The 20,048-nt window shown below is 42.0% G+C and overlaps 1 protein-coding gene across 3 annotated transcripts; it reads right to left on the reverse strand.

Annotated features, from left to right (window-relative positions):
- Positions 1–1,365: 1,365 nt before the first annotated feature.
- SPRYD7 (SPRY domain containing 7) lies at positions 1,366–17,958 on the reverse strand. 3 transcript variants are annotated; one of them, XM_040991448.1, is made up of 5 exons: positions 17,784–17,955; positions 13,290–13,406; positions 10,812–10,978; positions 5,460–5,562; positions 1,366–2,698 (listed from the first exon to the last, which is right to left on the reverse strand). In XM_040991448.1, exons 1-5 carry the CDS (start codon positions 17,887–17,889, stop codon positions 2,601–2,603), a joined length of 591 nt encoding a protein of 196 aa, XP_040847382.1. In that variant the 5' UTR covers positions 17,890–17,955; the 3' UTR covers positions 1,366–2,600. The 3 variants fall into 3 exon arrangements, with proteins under 3 accessions (XP_040847382.1, XP_040847385.1, XP_040847384.1); XM_040991451.1 differs by lacking the exon at positions 13,290–13,406 and having other exon boundaries at positions 17,784–17,958; XM_040991450.1 differs by lacking the exon at positions 5,460–5,562 and having other exon boundaries at positions 17,784–17,933.
- Between the last annotated feature and the right edge of the window lie 2,090 nt (positions 17,959–20,048).

Consider the following 20,048-nt stretch of genomic DNA (forward strand, 5'->3'; position numbering starts at 1 on the left):
CCATCCAGCTCCCTGTTACTGTGCCTGGGAAAGCAACAAAGGTGGGCTAAGCCTTTGGGCCACTATGCCTATGTGGGAGGCCCGGAAAAAGGGCCTGGCTTGGCCTGGCCCTGGTCATCGTGGCCATTTGGAGAATGAAATAGGAGATGGAAGTGCTAACTGTTTCAAACAAATAAATCTTTAAAAAAGAAATTTTCTGTCTTCTGTCCTGTTTACATCTGTATTTAATCACTAAATATTTAAGATATGGCTATATACTATGTTAATATCATGGTGAGAAATTTTACTTTACAAATCCTCCTGGCTCAAGCTATTTTTTAAAAATTGACTTTACTAAAAAAAAAGAAAATCAACTTTACTGTTTAGAACATTTTGGATCTGCAGAAAAATTAAAGTAGCATAGAGTTTCCCACAATCTTTCTCAGTGTCTCCTGTTATTATATTAACATCTTAAATCAGGTATGATAGACATTGTAGAATGAATGAATGAATATATTGATCCATTATTAACCAGAACACATGGCTTCTTCAGATTGCCTTCCTGGTTACCTACAGTCAGTCCTCTTTCTACTCCAGGCTCCCTCCTGGACACTGTCCTCCGGACTGCAGTGCTGTTTCTGGCTTTCCTTGGTTTTGATGACTTGGCTACTTCTGAGGAGCATGGTAAAGTACGGGGAAGGAGGCCTTTCTCATGAGACCAAAGCGACAGGCCATGGAAGAAGGGTCTGCTCAGTGTAACCTCTTTATGAGCGATTCCATCACCTCCTGGCCATGTTAGCACTGTGCCTCCTCTGCAGGATTAGCAGCAGCAAGGACAATGACATTGTTTTATAAAAATAAAGACTGCCTTAAAAAAATGACTGCGAGGTAGATAACATAAGACAGCAAATAGTAGTCATTTAATTGTCTTTCCCAAGCATGCATTTTTTTGTATAGCTATGACAGGTGAAAATGCACATGTAATAGCTAGTTGAGTTCTGTGTATCTTGAGGTAAAAATTGCTATAAATGAAATAAATGTTATCCCAGTACACTGATGTTTTTAAAGCATACGGTCATGTTTTGGTTTACAAAATAAAGAACATAGAAGCGTTGTCCAGGATCTAGCCCAGGAATCAAAAAGAGCCCATCAAGTCCCTCATTTACGGTAGCAGATCCTTCAAGAAGCGTCTTCCAAGTGGAGGTTCTTAAATCGCAGTGTGGATCACATGCTGCTGAAGGGCTTGTGCAAGACTCCCATTCTCCCCAGGGGTTCTCTGATTCCCCGGGCCTGGGGGAAAGCCTTAAGAGGGTCCCCTTCTGGCAAGTCCCCAGGTGTTGGTGAAACTGCTGGCCTGCATCACAGCATGAAAACCACTCCTTCAGAGCACAGGAAAATGACATTTATTCAGTGTCTGGGATGGTGAAGGTGTTTCACATACAATAGTTAACTCTTACAGAATCTTGGCAAGGCAATAGGATTAACCCTGTTCTGAGTGGGGGACCTGCGGCTTGGAGCGACTGAAGAGTTACCTGAGATTTCAGCAGAAAGACCACAATTCAGATCTCCTTCCAACTGTCACATCCACTTCTAGCACAACAAACTGTAGTCTTCACACTGGCCAAAGGACTGAAAAGACTGTGTCTTTGGCGTGCTCTTTGGAAGAGAAAACCTGTACTTATACCTGTGCTCAGCGATCCAGGTTAGCATCTGGGCCATGGCTCTGAGGCCAGCGAGGACCCACTTACCTCCGAATGCTAAAATCATCAAGGGGCAAGTAAATCTACTAGAGGTACACAAAACATCAAGAATGTACTTAATACATTATTGATACTCCTTAGTTAATATTATCTTATTATTCCTTGCAGAAAATATACATTTAAATAAAAGTCCTTAAAAGTGTACTCTAAGTTTAAAGCATCATAACTATTCTTGAATGTCTGCCAGTGTACATTCCATTGCTAATCGACCGCTACTCACTTTGGTATGGGAGCAACACAGCACGATGGTCTACAGAAAAATGCTCTGATGATATTAAAAGTGTATCCCCCTCTCACAAAGCCAATCAAAAGCAATGACATACACAGCAAAATAAGAAACTTAAGTCTTGGGAAAAGTTACACATTGTGCAGTGAACACAACAAAAATGAAGTTGCCAATGACACAAATTTCTGTCCGTTTTTTTATGCTTTTGTGGGAAAAGGACATTGAGACATACGTTTGTTGAACTGCGGACTTCAAATAATTAATAGAGATCTGAATTATAGAACGACAAACCCCCTCACCCAACTCTATACTTCTATCAAAACATATTTTCTGTAAGAAAGATTCCCTTTTAAATATCTATGTACATAATACCATGTAATACTGTTAATCAAACCCATGGTTATATATACTTAAATAAGAATTAAATAAACTGTCCCAAATGCTGATTTCCACATCACAAAACATAAGTATTTTAAATCACAACTTCTAGGTGGAATACTGAATACATTGGTTCTTTAGACAGTAGTAACAAGCCTATATTTAAGAATATATTTTTATCTATAGGTCAGGTAAAGCTTTATTAAATGGTAAACACTTTTAACAGTGCAGAAGACAACCTTGAAAGACCAATGCATTCAGAAGATTTGCTGTTCAAATAATATTTTTTCAAAACCAGGTGGCGGAGTATGATAAAATTCACTGAATTGGCAATCCAGAATTGCGCTGTCATCAACTAAATGATAGGAAAAAAGAAACAAGGCAAATTATTAGTCTATACCTTCTTTTAAATGAATACAAACTATGAAACAAACTATTTTCATAATATCATACTAATAATAGAAAAAAAAGGATAAATACTTTGGCTCTCCAGGTTGCCTAACATAGTCACAACAAAAGCCAAAAATCTACCTAAAACACTGCAGGGAATACACATCAGAATATTATTAATAAGTATCTCTAGGTCAGATATAATTATTTCTGCCAAGGGCCATGTGGCTATTTTTAACATCATTCATGGACCATCCAAAATTATCAACCCAAAAATTAGCCTGCTACAGATTTATTTAATTTTGAATCCTGCTTGTGGTTTCCCTGGCTAATGGCAAGAAGGTCAAGCCAAGTGATTGTCCAAGACTTTGACAGCCTGTAGGCCAGATATTCTTCATCTTTGCTTTCAATGATATGAATACAGATCATTTAGTTTACTTTGATTTTGTCCACCTACATTTTCTCAATTTTATACAACTTATGTATATGTATATACAATATATATGTATGTGTTACTTCAAAAATACAATGTGTATGTGTTGCATCAAAAATATTTTATTTTGAAAAAAACTATTGTTCCATAGGAAGTTGCAAAAACACTAGAGGGAGTCCAGGGTACTCTTCGTCTGCTTTGCCCGGGGGGGGGCGGTGCCATCACATGCAATTAAGGGTACAAGCTACCATTAAGAAACGGACAGTGGTGCACTATTGTGACCTAAACTTAAGCCCTTGTTCATGTTATTCACCAGCATTTACTGAGGGGAAACGAATGTATAAGCCCATACAAGACTTCAGCATGAATGTTCCTAGCACCTTTATTTGTAATGGCTCAAACTGGAAACAATCCTAAACACAGCAACCAATAAAAGGGTAAACAAATTGTAATATGTCCACTTGATGAACTGTATTCAGTAGGAATGAGTGAGTTACTGATGTTTGTTACAACATGGATACACCTGACATAATAACATTAAGTGTTAAGAAACCACACTAAACACATTTTGAAAAGTATGCCCTGAACAATCCTGTTTCTATAATACTCTAGACAATGCAAGCCACATAGCGGCAGAAAAGCAGATGAGTGGTTGCTTGTGGGGGCCTGGGTTAGACAGAGGCAAGCAGCAAAGATCATTAAGGGACAGAAGGAAACTCTAGAAGATGAGTTCTTTATTTTGACCATAATGATGGCAAAACAAAGCAAATATCACCATAATCCAAATAAGTAAACAATGGCACTGATGTCAAATAGTGATTATTCCATGGGGAAGGAATGCAGCTATGGCAGAGGTGGCGGTCTGGGCTATTCAACGGGTTCTGTTTCTTGACCTAAGTGATAATAATGTGGCTGTTCACTTTACAGCTACCTGTTAATGTTCAATGTGCATTAGTATTTTTACACAGGCAAAATTAGTTAAGAAGTAGACCTGAGCTCTCTGGAGTCTCCAATGATGTGTAACAAGAGTGTTCCAATGAAGTGGTGGTAATGGCAGTCAGACCGCCGTTTGTGAATGAGCAGTGACAATAAAGGCACTGGGTTGAGGCTATTTTCCAAGACACATGGCCAAACTACAGATACATTTTACTATAATTCACTTCCCATATTTTCCTACAGTAAAAGTAATACCTAATTTTTTAAAAAAGCAATGTAATGACATTTGTTAATTATGCACGTGCATAATTCAGTCATTATCTAGCTATTTTACCAGAAGTCATTTCAATAACAAGCTACATTTCCATTTTAAAAAGTAAACTAAAAAATTGCTTTTGGGCTTATCCAATATGCAATAAGATGAATTTAAAGCGAGCTTTAAAATGTAGTTTTACATGCAAAGATACAAAAAGTGAAAAAGAAAACCATGTTTAGAAAGAAGGAAGCCTAGTGAAAAACTTAAATGAAATTTAAATCATAAGTATGTTACATTTTATTTATTATTTATACTTATTGAATCCTTTTCTGAAGCCCAATCTGTCATCACTAGTAGTCATGAGAAAAGTTAAAAACTAGATTTTATGATCACAGAATTCTATGTTTTCATAAAATAACTAGGTGAGAAAATGAAAACTCACTAATGCCATAGAACAGCATTTACCATGGGCTTAAAGCTGCTAACACGAAAACTGAAGCAGAAGAGAGTGCTAAAGGCACTGAGGTTATTTATTTATAAAGTGAGAGGGACAGTATTTGTTTTAGAGATATGCATAAAATATTCAGAAACAAAGTGATACAGTGTGTGGCGATCTCCTTATAACAATCCAAGCAGGAAGGTGAACAGGAGCCTGCAGGAGATGAAACCCAATGGTTCAAGTTGTAAGTGTTCCAAGCTGAGTGCTGGGAACCTGACGGTGTACTAGCCGCTCCATAAATTCCCATCTCTAATTTCCACATCTTTGCAATTAAATCTCCTGGTCTTCAGTCTTTCCTTATAATGACTAAGAGAAGCTTTGTAACTTCAATAAAGCTTCTTGTAATTTTCTAGAATATAAAGCCACATGATAAGGGGGATGGGGCTATTGTATATTGTATAATCACTATATTTTGCAACATTTATTCAGTATGTGAGAAATAAAAGCCATTCTGAATCCTGCAAAGAAGGACTGAAACATACCACTGAGTATAAAAAGGACCTTATTAACAACTTTTCCAGACTTATGCTAGTTATAAAATTAGTACAAATGTCAAAAAAAAGTTAGCATCCAGCTAATGTAACAGAAATGTTTCAGCTTACCATAAACAACTGGATATACTGTCCCTCGTATACCTGATGCTGGACAGTGCATGTTTTTTCCATTCAAATATACATTTAACTCTACATGGTCATATGTAATACCCTATGAAGGAAAGAAAAGATGATTACATTATAAATATTCAGTAACAACCTAAAAAGTTAGAAGACATTGATTAGGAAGCATGGAATTAAAAAGTTAGCCTGGTGTTTGTACCCGAAATCTGTTTGTAACAGATTTCACTAAGGGTTTATAATTCAGTGAGTTCTATCTGAACTGCATAAAAAGATTAGTAGTGAGGAAGAAGCCAAGTAAAATCTCAAGAGTCTACATGAAAACAAAGATGGCGGTTTAAATCATAATACTATGTTTGGATAATCTTATTTTATATTTTTAATATTAAGATGTTATAGGCACTATATATCATAAACAGAGAGACCGTTAGAGCTCACACAGCACTGCTTTTCTCTATAAAAGCTGATCTTCAGAGGAGAAAATAAAGCTTTTACCACCAAAGCTTGCTACCTATCACTGTTTTCATATGGTGAAGAACATCCTTTTTTTTTTTAAACAGGAAAAAACATTTTAATAATGGAGAAAGCAGACAAACAACTTTCATCTTAACATGCCATACCACAACACAGATGCCAGAAGCAACCATAACCTTAATATCATCTGAATCAGTTAAGATGGTAATCAAAGGTTGGATGAACACCATCATAAGCTTCCCAACATGACACAACAACAACAACAACAAAAAGATGCGAGAAGAATACATAATTCACATTTCAACATGCTGGAAAAAACTAAAATTAATGAATTATCTGCAAAATAATTATATTGGATGCTTCAAAAATACCAAGGTCAGACACAAAAATAGGTAAACACAGGTGCTTAACAATATGGTCTAAAACAGAGAACTGAAACAAGCACATGGTCCTGACCCTGGGAGAAATGGCTTGCATTTTCATCTGGAGCAATTTAAAAATGTAAATGGACTATCAATGATATGAAAACATCGCATTAATATTAAACTTTCTGATCTTGATAATTACACTACAACTACACAGGAAATGTCCTTGTTTGTCTGAGGGGGAAATTGAAGAAGCAAAGGCAAAGAGGTCAATGTCCTCAGCTTGCTGTGTCCAGAGAGAGTGATGAAGGTGGAAGAGCAGAGCACAGACAACTGGTGAATCTGGGCTAACACCAAAGCGAAGTTACACTCCTTAAAGGAAGAGGTGAAGAACATCCTTATAAAACACATTGCCAACAAGAAATCAGACTTTTTTGGGTACCTCTTTGTAATTAAGGTAAATATAGTATTGATCACTGGTATGGATTTAAAAGTAGAAAAACAATAGCTCAAAGAGTTTTAAAAACACAATGGGGCCCGGCGCGGTGGCGCAAGTGGTTAAAGGTTCTCGCCTTGCACGCCCGGGATCCCATATGGGCGCCGGTTCTAATCCCGGCAGCCCTGCTTCCCTTCCAGCTCCCTGCCCGTGGCCCGGGAAGGCAGTTGAGGACCGCCCAAAGCTTTGGGACCCTGCACCCGCGTGGGAGACCCGGAAGAGGCTCCTGGCTTCGGATCGGCATAGTATCGGCCCGTTGCGCTCACTTGGGGAGTGAATCATCGGATGGAAGATCTTCCTCTCTCTCTCTCTCCTCTCTGTATATCCGCCTTTCCAATAAAAAAAAATAATAATAAAAATGAATCTTTAAAAAAAAAACACAATGAAATTTAAAAATTACTATACATTGTTACAGTAAAAGAAAAATCACAATTAGTGATGGTACTAATTAGGGTGCAGGAAAACAGTCCGTATCATGTATCAAGCACTTCATCTGTATTTCCTCACTGGAGCGTCACAGGACAGCTGTTATTATTTCCAGTTTATGGGGCAGCTAAGGCGCACAAAGGTCATGTAATTTAACTAAGGCTGCACAGCGAGAAGTGGCACAGCTGAGATTTAAACCCATGCAGTGAGGCTTCAGAAGTGCCTATGCTGCAACCCTCGCCTGAGACACTGGCATCCCATATGAGTGCCAGTTTGAGTCTGGGTTGCTCCACTTGTGGAGAACAGCCAAAGGTGACCCGAATCCGTGAGCCCCTGCTGCCTCTGTAGCAGACTGTATGGAGTTCCAGGCTTTGGCCGCCGCCTGGCCCAGCCCCAGTGGTTGTGGCCTTGTAGGGAGTGAACCAACAGATGGAAGAATTTGCTATGTTTTTTTCCCCTCTCTATATAACTCTGCCCTTAATGTAAGAAAACATATATATTTTTAAAGAATCAGGATAGACAGCAGAGATCTTCCAATAAGTGAAATCACCACTGACGATGATGTAAAGGACTTCCAGGACCTCAGTGCTTCTGAATGTGGATAAAGTCCATCAACTTCCGAGCTTTGTGGAGGTAGAAAGGTCTCCTGGCTCCTGTGGAATGCACTCCCTCCTCAGCACAGCAAAAGCCTGGGGAGGTCAGTGTGGCCAGTGCTGTAGAGTCCCCTCAAACCACAGCGCAGCCACGGTAAGACTAACCGGTTATGCATTAATATTAATCAACAGCATTGCTTATTAACATTGAGGAACATGTAGAGAGATAAAATAGTATACAGCTGGCTTTTGTTTCACTTTAGCGTATGTATTTAAGTATAACAAAGCTAAACTGATGCTTGGGATTAACTTTTTAAATGAAGACACATTTTTATTGAAAAACAAAAAAGGAAGTAATTACATACAAAATCTGACACTCTGTGTGGAACCACAGGAATTCCAGTAGTCCAGATCAGCTGACTTCCCCACCCAGGGCAGCAGGAGAGAGCCGGCTGCAAGGGAGGGGAGGGAGCCAGAACCTCCAGTTTGAGTGCAAAATCCCAACACCAAAGAGGGAAGTGAGGAAGGATGTGAGAACAAGTGCTTTCTAACCTAATCTGTCCTTTTCTAGGGTCTAGGAATCGCACGATTCTGCCATGTGACACCACAAAACACATGAGGATGGTTTTCCTGTCTTTCAACCCATTCTATTTTTCCCACACCACTGTCAACAGTGTGGCAAAACGTTTGAAACCAGGATGGTAAAGCTAATATGGTCATATTTTATTTTCTCTCAACTCCGTAGATATTTCATACATTTTCATTCTCTTATCAGAATGGACATGAAGATTCAAAGACCAGCTTATTAATGCTGACAGACTAAAAATGGCATTCTTCAACCTGCCATTTTGTAGTAACAGCCTTCGCAGTGAATGGGACCAGAGAGGAAGGCAAGAAACATACATCAACAAAGAAAACCATCTGCTACCGTTATCCTTTCTTATATTTGAAATTCATCTTTCAGTGCAAACAGGTTGACAGCACCATATTGACTTCAAAATTTTCTTTCAAAAACTATTTGAAAATGATGTTCCATTTAATGCACATCTGGCAATGATCTAGGAATACAGAAGAGAGAAAAGCAGATCTTATGCCTCAATCTTCATATCCTCTCCAGTCAATGTAGGAGGGGGCATGCTTTCAACAATTAAAAACTATTCTTCCTACTTTTTAAACTACAGAAAAGATCAACCATAATTAACAAACAGTCTTAATTTTCACACCTTTCTTGATTTTTCTTGCTAAGACATTGTGACTTTAACAGCCTCGATTTACCTTGCCTGTGTCATTTCCTAGATTTTATTTTAAGATTTACTTATTCTTATTTTGAGGGGCAGATTTATAGACAGGAGAGACACACAGAGAGATCTTCCCTCCAATGGTTCACTCCCCAGATGGCAGCAATGACTGGAGCAGAACCAGTGTGAAGAAAGGAGCCAGGAGCTTTTTCTGGGTCTCCCACATGGGTGCAGGGGACCAAGGACTTCAGCCATCCTTTGCTGCCCTCCCAGGCCATTAAAGGGAGCTGGATCAAAATGGAACAGAGAGACTAATCTGGTGCCGATATGGAAAGCCAGTGCTAGCAGGCAGATTAGCCTGCTGAACCTTTGTGCTGACACTAACTGGATCATTTTATTATGAGAAGTTCTCCCTTTCTTTTTTACAGATTCCTTCAACTTGACACCAGATCCCCAGTTCTGTGTTCAAGGGCACTGGGGCTAATGGAGACTTTGGGACCATGCTTTCAATAGCCTGATCTGTGGATAATACAATACAATAGAAAGTGTCTGGTAAAGTCAGAAAGACGTCTTTAGGTTTTGTGTGCAACAGGATGACTTTGGTAAATGTAGTAAATATATTCCACTGGGAATATGACAGAGAATTCTTAAATAACATGTACCTCTTACTATCCTCTGTTTTCCTGTTTTCTTAAAAACAAACACACATACTTTCCTACAATCAAGCTTTAGGATTTGGAATCTAGCTGTTTTAAGAATTCTATCAGTAAAGGAAGTTTAATTAGATTAATGTTTAAGACCAACACTTTGTGATAAAAACGCTGTCATTCTGTAACAGTTTTGTAACAATTCAATACAGGGATTTTTAAAAAAGTGAAAATTTTCTCTGAGAGGCCTGGCTTCACAAATCTGTACTGCTTTCTGAGACAAAAGTCAGCACAATCTTAACTTTCAAAGTCATGGTTTCTGGAACACAAGAGAAGCCAGAAATGCTCACCAGTGGCCAGCCTGCCATTACTGCTGCTGGCTGAGGGCAATTCTAAAATGAGGGCAGTTAGGCGGGGAAGCAACCTCTGCATCAGGCGCTCTCTCCAAGAAACGCACACACCTCCCCATTAGGTGCACTTGAGACTGGAGAGAAACAGGACTCATAAAGCCAAGCTTGCCCCCAGCCAGACACACATCCAGCTCCAAATCCACCAGGAGCAAGAAGCATCCACATTTTAGCACTCAAAGCTCAACAGACCTCCGCTACCAACGGCCTGAGTGCATGCCTGCAGCAGCCCAATGCTACCCACGTATGTGTCATTCTTGGGGTGGAGGTGGTAAGCTGCACCTTTGGCATGCAGTTTGTACAAGCCCAACAAATAGAAAGCTGTTGAACAAAACATTGGGTCAGGTGCTAACTGAGGTGCCACAACAGAAGGGACAAGCCAGAACACACAGCTGGGAACACACAGAAATGTCCTACGATGAGCCGGGAAAACGCCCTGCCCAGTTACCCCGGTTCATTCAGGGTGGTAGAACCTCTCCTGGATATGCTGTCTCCTTTCTGCACACGCATAAGGCCTGATTAAACTTATCTGGGTTGTTGTATGGGCCTTCTGTCAATTTCCATTGCAAGGCAAAGAATCTGGAGTCAGTATCACAGTGTGCTTTGGAATTCAAAGTCCCAACAAGAGCACATATGTTGCAAGCAATGGAGTTTAGTAAGTGATGGTTGAGATGTGGTCCACCAGGACACTCACCACCACGTCCCCCTCCTGCGGGAGGCTGTTTGCAGGTAGCCTGTTCTTTTCTTCATTGTTGTGGTACAGGGCTCCATCATTTCTCATGACCAGGCTGTGTGTATCCCGGCCCAGAGGGATCTGATTCAAGTTAACTTTCTGAGTTGCAACACCAACACCCCAGATTCCTGAAAAACATAATAGTTTAAATGCTCCCCAAAAAACAAACTGGTTTTCAAGGATCTGCCATGTTATTACTACATTGATTTCTGTTTATATACATATATATATATTTCAATCTAAAAGTAGCTTGCAAATTTTACTATATTCTTTTCACATGCAGTGCAGTTTAGAAGAAGGTTGCCATCCCGGCGTGATAGCTGTGGCTCAAGTCCTCGCCTTGAACGCACCAGGATCCCATAGGGGTGCCAGTTCTAATCCCGGCAGCCCCACTTCCCATCCAGCTCCCTGCTTGTGGCCTGGGAAAGCAGTTGGGGACGGCCCAGAGCATTGGGACCCTGTACCCCCGTGTGGGAGACCCGGAAGAAGTTCCTGGCTCTTGACTTCAGATAAGAGCAGCACCGGCCGTTGCAGTCACTTGGGGAGTGAATCATCAGATGGAGGACCTTCCTCTCTGTCTCTCCTCTCTGTACATCTGCCTTTCCAATAAAAATAAATAAATGTTTAAAAAAAGAGAGAGACGATAAGAAGGTTGTGTCATACTGGAGCTGCGTCCAAGTTAAATTCTGACTTAGCTCCATATTATCTTGGGCAAATAAGTTAATCTGTTTCCTCATCGGTGAACTGTGGATTCTATGGCACACACCTCAGGAAGTCACAAAAGGATACTAGAGACAATTCCAGTGAAGTATTTATTTGGAACAGGGTAAGCAGATAAAAACTCAAAAAAGAGGGAAGGATGAGTAAAGCACATAGCAAATATTAAAAAAAAATCTAGCTATTCCAATTATTTTTCAGAAAAGATTTTTCAGAGTCACACACAGAATTCCAATGACCTAGAGTTCGCTCTCAAGCTGCACTCTGCCAAGGGGCCAGCTGTTCTCAGTGTTTCTACAGTAAGTGACAGGTAATAGATGCCATCAGCAATACGCAAAGCAGATGAACAAGGGCGTGTCAGCTTGCTTTCTTGCCCAGCATCTTAAGTTGGTCAGTTTAAAACCATTTCCTCTGACTTTTAAAGCAAGCTTTCTATCAGTCAAATGGAACACACAGAGCACTGGATTTTTATTTCAAATTGTTTCCTTTTCTGTTTTTTTTTTTTTTTAATGAAAACTAGGAAGAATGCTAAAAGTAGAAGAAAATTTGAAGACTACTGTCAGTGTGTTATTTTTTTCTGGATTGAGATAATTAGAAAGTTGTGTGTTCAGGCTGGACCACTGTGGCCGCCAGCCGTAGGATTCAGTCTCCCAAGGGGGCACAGGGCAGTGATAGGAGGTCTAATATTGTTTCCAGAGGACAGTAATTTGCAGACAGCATCCTCCAGGACCCTTCCTCTTACAGAACTGGGCACCATCACCTCAAGCTTTCGCTGCAAGACCAATGCTGCAAACTCCAGCAATCATTTATTACAGGGATATCATCTAGGGTAGTCTTTTTTATAGGAAATCCACATAAAAGTCTTCATACGATTTAAAGTTCAAGAAAAATATCTGCTTCTCTTGAGAAACAAGTATGACAAACTTGATAAGATTATAGTAACTGGGATATGTTGCAGCTAGTGAACCAGATTAGGATGGAATGGAAAGAACAGACTCAGACTTGTTTTGCACACTTAAGAAAACCAGTATCTAAAACTCATTTAGAAAACAAACTCTAGAGATATGTTTTCTCTCATTCAAATCTCTTAAATAAGAGCGGGACTTACTCCAACCTAGTTTCCCTACTTTGTAGCCAAAGTATGCAGCATTTTTGGTAGAGGTTTTCTGGTTTGACGAAAAATACACATATACATATACACACATACCCCACATATGCAAAGTCCCATTTTAATACTACTACAACTTAAAATAATCACAAAAATGCTATACAACTCAAAAAATTTCATACAACATTTTTAAAAAGTACAGATTTCAGACTTCTAAATCTAATGATTGCTTCAGAAAACACTGCATCAGATGATCTTAGTAAGAATTCAGAGAGAAAAGATTAAAAGACTCATTTTGTGCTAAAATAGCAAGGGTCTAATATATGCCAAATACGATGGTGTATCTAGGCCCCATTAACCGTGCTGCTGCCTATTCTGAAAACACTTTTATACACAGAACATTACAAGGTAGAAAGGGCAGCTCTTAATTCTCATTTTAAAGATGAGATAACTATTTAAACAGTATCTCAAAAAAGTAAATGCAACACTTAGGTCTTGAGTATGAATTTGGTGATTTCACATTTTCACCTGAATATTTTGATATATATGTTGAAAATTACTATTGATATCTGGAACAATTAAGACTTTTAATATCAAAGTACTATAATACCAACCTGTAGACTGGATTTTGAACTCGAAGTAGCTTTTGTTTTGATGTAAAGGGGCACTGGCCAGACAGCCTCCTGTTCCACATATTCTTCTTCCATTCTTTACAATGACAACATCTGTCCCTAAACAAAAATGCAGATGCTCCGTTAGCTTTCATATCTTCATAGCAAATCATCAGTTTGTTCACTTCTAAATGTTTATCTACTAACAGGGATGTCTGTATGTATTTTGAAATACAAAAATACTGATAAATTGTTTTAACACATAATTTACCTTTTTTCTAACATTTATATTTGTAGCTACAAATCTTGTTTAGGTAATTTCAAATAGCCTATAATACCTCCAAATTATACTGAATATTTAAAACTATGCTGAAATAGGTAACACTGAAAAATGCTGATTTATGATATTAACATGTTGCTTAGGATAGCTGTTGTCAATCACATTGAAAATAAGTGAATCAGGGCCCGGCGGCGTGGCCTAGCAGCTAAAGTCCTCACCTTGAACATGCCAGGATCCCATAGGGGCGCTGGTTCTAATCCCAGCAGCTCCACTTCCCATCCAGCTCCCTGCTTGTGGCCTGGGAAAGCAGTCGAGGACGGCCCAAAGCCTTGGGACCCTGCACCCACGAAGCAGACCCAGAAGAGGCTCCTGGCTCCTGGCTCCGGATCGGCATAGCATCAGCCATTGCGTTCACTTGGGGAGTGAATCACCAGACAGAAGATCTTCCTCTCTGTCTCTCCTCCTCTCTGTATATCTGACTTTCCAATAAATAAATAAATCTTTAAAAAAAAAAAAAAGAGAGAGAGAGAGAAAATAAGTGAATCAGGGTTTAACTCCAGTAACTGTAATATACAAAACTAGTTTTAACTCAAATGATCTTCAATACCTATCATTTATAAGTCACGCCTTAGGAAAGCATGTGTACCAGAGAATATAAACAGATGAAACATAATTTCTTTTTCTTTAAAGATTTATTTTTTATATTTTTATTGGAAAGTCCAGATATACAGAGAGAGAAGGCGAGGAAAACAGAGAGAGAGGAAGATCTTTTGCCTGTTGATTGACTCCCCAAGTGGCTGCAATGGCCAGAGCCAGGCTGATCTGAAGCCAGGAGCCGGGAAACTCTTCCTGGTCTCCCATGTGAGTGCAGGTCTCAAGGCTTTGGGCCATCCTCCACTGCCTTCCCAGGCTATAAAGAGGGAGCTGGATGGGAAGTGGGGTCGCTGGCATTAGGACTGGCACCCATATAGGATCCCAGCACATGTAAGACAAGGACTTTAGCTACTAGACTACTGCACCAGGCCCAACATAATCCTAGTATGAGAATATATCCCATACCAAGGCTATGGTGAATTATTATCACTTTGCTGGGAATTATGTGTAGAAACTGAGCAGGTCTGGATTTAAAACGGTAATACGACTCCTCCAGAGGGGATTAAACAAAATCAGGGTACAGTACAGAAAGTTGAATTCATATTAAATTAAGAATTATTTGAGACCAATACAAAAAAGAAATGCAACATTGTCAGATCCTGCTACAATTCCAAACTGGCTGTTAAGACAGTTACATTCTCTCAAGGCAAAACTAAGGTCCTACTGTGTGATTATTTAAAAAACAAACAAAAAAACACTACCATTCTTTGTTTCCTAATTAAAAATGTTAAATCTTGCATTTTGGGTTTCTTTTTAAAATATTTATTTATTTTCATTAGAAAGTCAGTTATACAGAGAGGAAGACCTTCTGTCCATTGATTCACCCCGTTAGAGGCCACAATGGAAAGAGCTAAGCCGATCCGAAGCCAGAAGCCAGAAACCTCCTCTGAGTCTCCCATGCGAGTGAAGGGTCCCAAGGCTTTCGACTGTCCTTGACTGGAACTGTCCTTGGCAGGGAACTGGATGGGAAGTGGGGCTGCTGGGATTAAAACCAGTACCCACATAGGATCCTGGTGCATGCAAGCTGAGGATGTTAGCCACTAGGATACCACACTGGGCCCAAAACAAACATTTTGAACAAGAACTTTATAAATAGTTTGCATCTTGTTGCTCCACATATGTGCAGTAGGTTCGTAATGGAGAGCTTCCTCTTTGGTGGCAAGGACCATGGAGGGCCTGGCATTTAGAAGATGCTCGACAAGGAATGAACGCAGGTAGGCTGGGCCGAGCACGTGGTATGGACATTCGGCACCTGTTTTCCCTTTTCCAACACACTTCCTTCTGATACCAAAGCAGTTCTAATGATATGAGCTCAGTCTCTGGCTTCACATGGGAAGCATTGGGCCTGGTTGCCAGTCACTGCATTGCACATTTTTTGGCCATAGTGGCTGGTCAAAAATCGTTATGGGACCTAACTAACCACCATGAGAGAGTGTCTCAAGACTTCTTGTGCAGAACACAACAGGATAAACACACCCACTCCTTGCTGGGCCTGAGTGAGGACGCCTACCATCCAGGGAGCTGCTGGAGGTGACCATGGAAGCCAGTCCTTATGCAGAAACGACACAAGCAAGGGAGGCAGATGAGAAGAAACTGAGTTCTTGGCAGTGCGGGGTCATTCTGCTGCCAGTCCTGCCTTTCTACACCTTGCTTACAGGAACCCATAGACTCTGCAAACAATTCTGAGCTGTCATTTTTACTTCTTACAACAGAAAGCATCCCCAATGAAACACATTTCCAAGAATTACACAAATAAAATGGTATCCTCTTCCCTTTTACATTTTAAGGATCTATTTTTCTTGGAAACTGCAGGCACTTCCCCCTTAAGTAGCACTATTCTGTGGTCCCCATACATACTAGAACCTTCTAATAACAAGTGTGTATAGTAGATAGCATAGTCTCTTGGATGTTGCTGCAAGGTGATAATGGAAATATGAGAAGACCCTCAATCTCATAGAGTCTGCTAGCGAGCTGGAACTACAGAAATGGCATTTCTTTACTTCAATATTATTCTCTCTAAAGCATGTCTTTCTTTTAAAGTTTTATTTATTTGAAAGGCAGAGAGAGGGAGACACAGAGATCTTCCATTCACTGGTTCACTCCCCCAAATGACTGTGCTAGGCAGGGTTGGGTCAGGCCAAAGCCAGAAGCCAGGAACTCCATCAGGGACCCCCCACAGGGGTCCCAAGTCCTCAGGCCATCATCTGCTGCCTCCTCAGATGATCAGAGAGTAACTTTCTTTTCTCTTTCACTTGATTTAGGGTTCTCAAATCAAGTTTGGAGAAAGGAAGGCCTTTGGTCTAAGTCCAATGGGCAAGTGTGTAGCGGAGAAACAAGATGCTCCAACGAGCAGACTGCAGGAATTCAAGAGTCTGGTGGCAGTGACTGGAAGAGGAGGAACTGGTCCCTGTCTTCTTATCCCTGACACAATGCCTGCCACCCCACAGACACTCATGTCAGTTGAGCAAATCAGTGAAACAGAAACGTTTTCTATCTCTCAATAATGATCCAAGATTATTTATGTATTTAAGTTCTGTACTCCCTTTAGAAATTCTCAGAAAGGAAAGGACTATAAACACTCAAATGCAAGGTATTATCAATGATCCCGTTTAGTATTATGGAAATATAAAAAAATGTAATAGGCTGTTTTCTGGTTTATAAGACTGGTACTTGTCTGTTATTTGCATTGCAGCTTTAGACACTGTCTTGTGGGAACACCGATAGTACACAAGTCTGTTTAGAAGAAAAGAGACACTGCGTGAAATAATTTTGTTGGGAAACCTCTCCTTCAAGCGTGACACTCTTGGAAAGCTAGGGTTAAAGTCTAAAGAGAACTACACTAAGGCGGAGGAACCGGACGAATGGTAAAGGTGAGAAGTGACGGGGCAAACTGGAATTGAAAGAAGGGGAAAAAACAATATAGATACAGAGCAGCAAAGCTCAGCTTTCTTTTGCAACTGCCTGACCTGTTGGGAGGAGGCCAATGTGATGAAATTACAGCACCTCTGACAGTGACTAAGGCGGAGGTTTTAGCTGAAGCAGCCTGTTCTGACACGACGTCCGACGACAGACTGCTGCAACCCGCCTCGTTTGGGCTTTGGGAGGGGAAAATGGAAACCACTTCCAATAATAATAATAATAATAACAACAGTAAGAGTAATAATAAAGCTTATAAACGGGGTGGGGGGTAGGAGGCAAAGCGAAACCACCGAGCGTCAGGGCCGAATGAGCAGGACTTCCAAAGCCATCTGAGCAGGTGCAGGTCTCGGGCTGGAGCGAGGCTCCTCAGGCGGGGAACACCTCACGTCGTGGGCAGCTCCGGGGAGACAGGCTCCCGGGCAGGGCGCCGAGGTCAACACACCCACTCCCGATGACAGGCGCAGCCCCGGACGGACGGGCAGTCGGGCCCAGGCAGAGTGGCTGCGTCGCAGGGGCCCGCGAGACGCCAGGCGGCCGGAGAAGCGAGCCGGGACGGGGGGCAGCGTGGCGTGTGCTCTGGCGGACCCCGCACTGCCTCCTCGGCCCCCCGCGGGCCGTTGGGTGCGCGGAAGACCGGTCCTTACCCATGTGCTGCGTGTCCAGCTGCACGGCCGGCATCTCCTTTAGAGGGATGTGGCCTGTCCCGCCGTCTCTGCAGCAGCGCAGGCAACACCACACCGAGGAAGCCATCGCGCAGGGACCTCCGCCGCCCGTCCTGACAGCGCGGCGACACCGCACCCCCTGCGCTCGGCTCCTCCTGCCACCCAAGACCCGACGCCCCAGGTGACAGCCCGCCGCTACAGCGACACCTCAGGCCGGGAGGGCGCAGCGCAGGCGGAGGGGAGGCGGGCTGTGGGGAATCGGCGGCAGCGCCGGGTCGGGAGGTGGGCGGGGCCGGGGCGTGGCGGGGGCGTGGCTTGCGCGGAGGGCCGTGAAGGACGTGCGCCTGCGCGCCAGGTCGTTTCCGGGCTTGCACCCCGTCGCGCCCGCCCCCGAAGCCAACAGGTGAGTGTGGCTTGGCTGTAAGGTTTTGGAATGTTGTGTATTATAACCTGTGCCCTTCCCTCGCCCTGACGTTGTTTTAAGGGATGGGTTGAACTAAGCAGGTAAATCTGAGGGAGGAGGAGCTAATAAAAATGATCTCAGGTTTCCCTCCACGCTCCTAGAGCTGTGGGATCTTGGTGGCTCCCACCGCCCAAGAAGGATTTCCTTATACCTCACTCCTAGAGTAGCCTTAATGACTGTTCGTGGTTGTCTTGTGGATGTGTGTCCAGGTGCACTGAGGGCTGTTAAAAAAGAACCCCAAAAGCTGCCGAGTCCGTTGGATTCGCGGGTGGCTGTAGGTTCGGGTCCTGCGCGCTGGGCGTCTGGACATGGTCAGGGGCTGGCCTGGCTCAAACCCCTGTTCTCCAGTCAGGCCTCATCAGGTCCGGGGAAATCCGACTTAAGCTACCAAGTCCTGAGTAGTGGGTCCTACGTGTGGTTTCTTAGTGAACTTAGTGCGAATATTGTGTACAAGGGGGCTTTAATCCACAGAACGAGGGAAATTTTTTAGGTCCTTAGATTTCTTTGCTGCCTTTACAAATTATGTTTTTAATATCTTACTGAGGAAACTCACGTCTTATCTTTGAGATTTATCAATCACAGAGTTAGTGACCAACCTGAGTTTCGAGCTGATTGTGAGTTCTGGCTCTCCTGTACCCATAAAGTTCTTTATTACAAAACACTTTACACTTGAAATGTAACTTTCCTGCAAACCTTGACCATTTTTATGGGAATGTGTTTTACTCTTCTGCCATGGGGGACTTGAATGGAATAATGAAGAGGCACTTTTTTTACTGGCACTTTTTCTCAGATTTAACCCAATTCTCACAAGGTTTCAAGACTGATTTTTGTTTCCATTCTAGATGAACAAATAGGCCTAGAGCGACTAAATAACTTGTGCACAGTAAAGGACGCAAAGGGTAGCAGTCAAAACTTGCCAGTATGCCTCCTTGGCCTAGTTTACTGCAACAGAAATGTTCTGATTTTGTAGTTTTACCTCTATATTTAATATCTAAGATACATTTCCTTTTCCTGTGGAAGAGCAAGCAAGAGAACCCCCCCCCCCCCACGTCAGTTCATTCTCCAAATATTGGCAATGGCTCTGAGCTCAGTCAGGTGCCCCCTGTGGATGGCAGGCAGGCAGTGCCTGAGCCATCATTGTGGCCTCCCTGCGTTCATTAGCAGAAGGCCGACCTTGAACCTCAGCGCTCTGATTGCCACCGTCCCAGCCGCTAGGCTCAGTGTCCACTGTCTGTCGCTCTGACTTGCCACGGACAGCTCACGTTCATGAGCTCACAACTCATGGACAACCAAATTACTCGTTCCAATCTAATATTAAAAAGCAGTGTATATAGTAAATAGGTAATCAAAGTTTTAGTGACAGCTGTAGGCCATTCAGGTCGGTCACGTCTTCAGTGAAGTCAGACTACCAGACAGCAGGGAAGGATCCATTACTGTGTAGCCAGGCAGGAAGTCCCGTGCTGTTGCCTGACTTGTGGGGCCTTCGCTCAGGGCACCTTGCTTCCGCCGTGACAAGTCCAGTGTGCTCTACAGGAGGAAGCAAGCCAACCCAGTTAGCCCCTCAGGCCCACTTCCCTGGATGGCAGATGAGTGCTGTCCAGGAGATCACGGACTTTTTTGCTTTTCTTACAGCTGGGATTCTGGCATCATTTCATTATGATTTTCAAAGGAATTATTCTTTTTGAAAATCACGATGTTGGAGAGAGTTTGACAGCCTTTAAAGGTTGTTGCTTTCAATAACACAAAGAAAAGCCTGCAGGAAAGCATCTTCACAGTTAGAAGGT

This window comes from Ochotona curzoniae, unplaced genomic scaffold (genome assembly GCF_017591425.1).
Source record: "Ochotona curzoniae isolate NIBS_2020 unplaced genomic scaffold, NIBS_Ocur_1.0 contig_64, whole genome shotgun sequence".
In the NCBI taxonomy this organism is placed as follows: Eukaryota; Metazoa; Chordata; class Mammalia; order Lagomorpha; family Ochotonidae; genus Ochotona; species Ochotona curzoniae.

Bases quoted from the DNA above. Each gene is read 5' to 3' on its own strand.
- SPRYD7 (XM_040991448.1), bottom strand. From the start codon at position 17,889: ATGGCTTCCTCGGTGTGGTGTTGCCTGCGCTGCTGCAGAGACGGCGGG. The intron at 13,407-17,783 runs GTAAGGACCGGT...ATTTTTGTTTAG, and splicing joins GCTGGACACGCAGCACATGG to GGACAGATGTTGTCATTGTA. The intron at 5,563-10,811 runs GTGAGTGTCCTG...TTTCCTTCATAG, and splicing joins CGCAGGAGGGGGACGTGGTG to GGTATTACATATGACCATGT.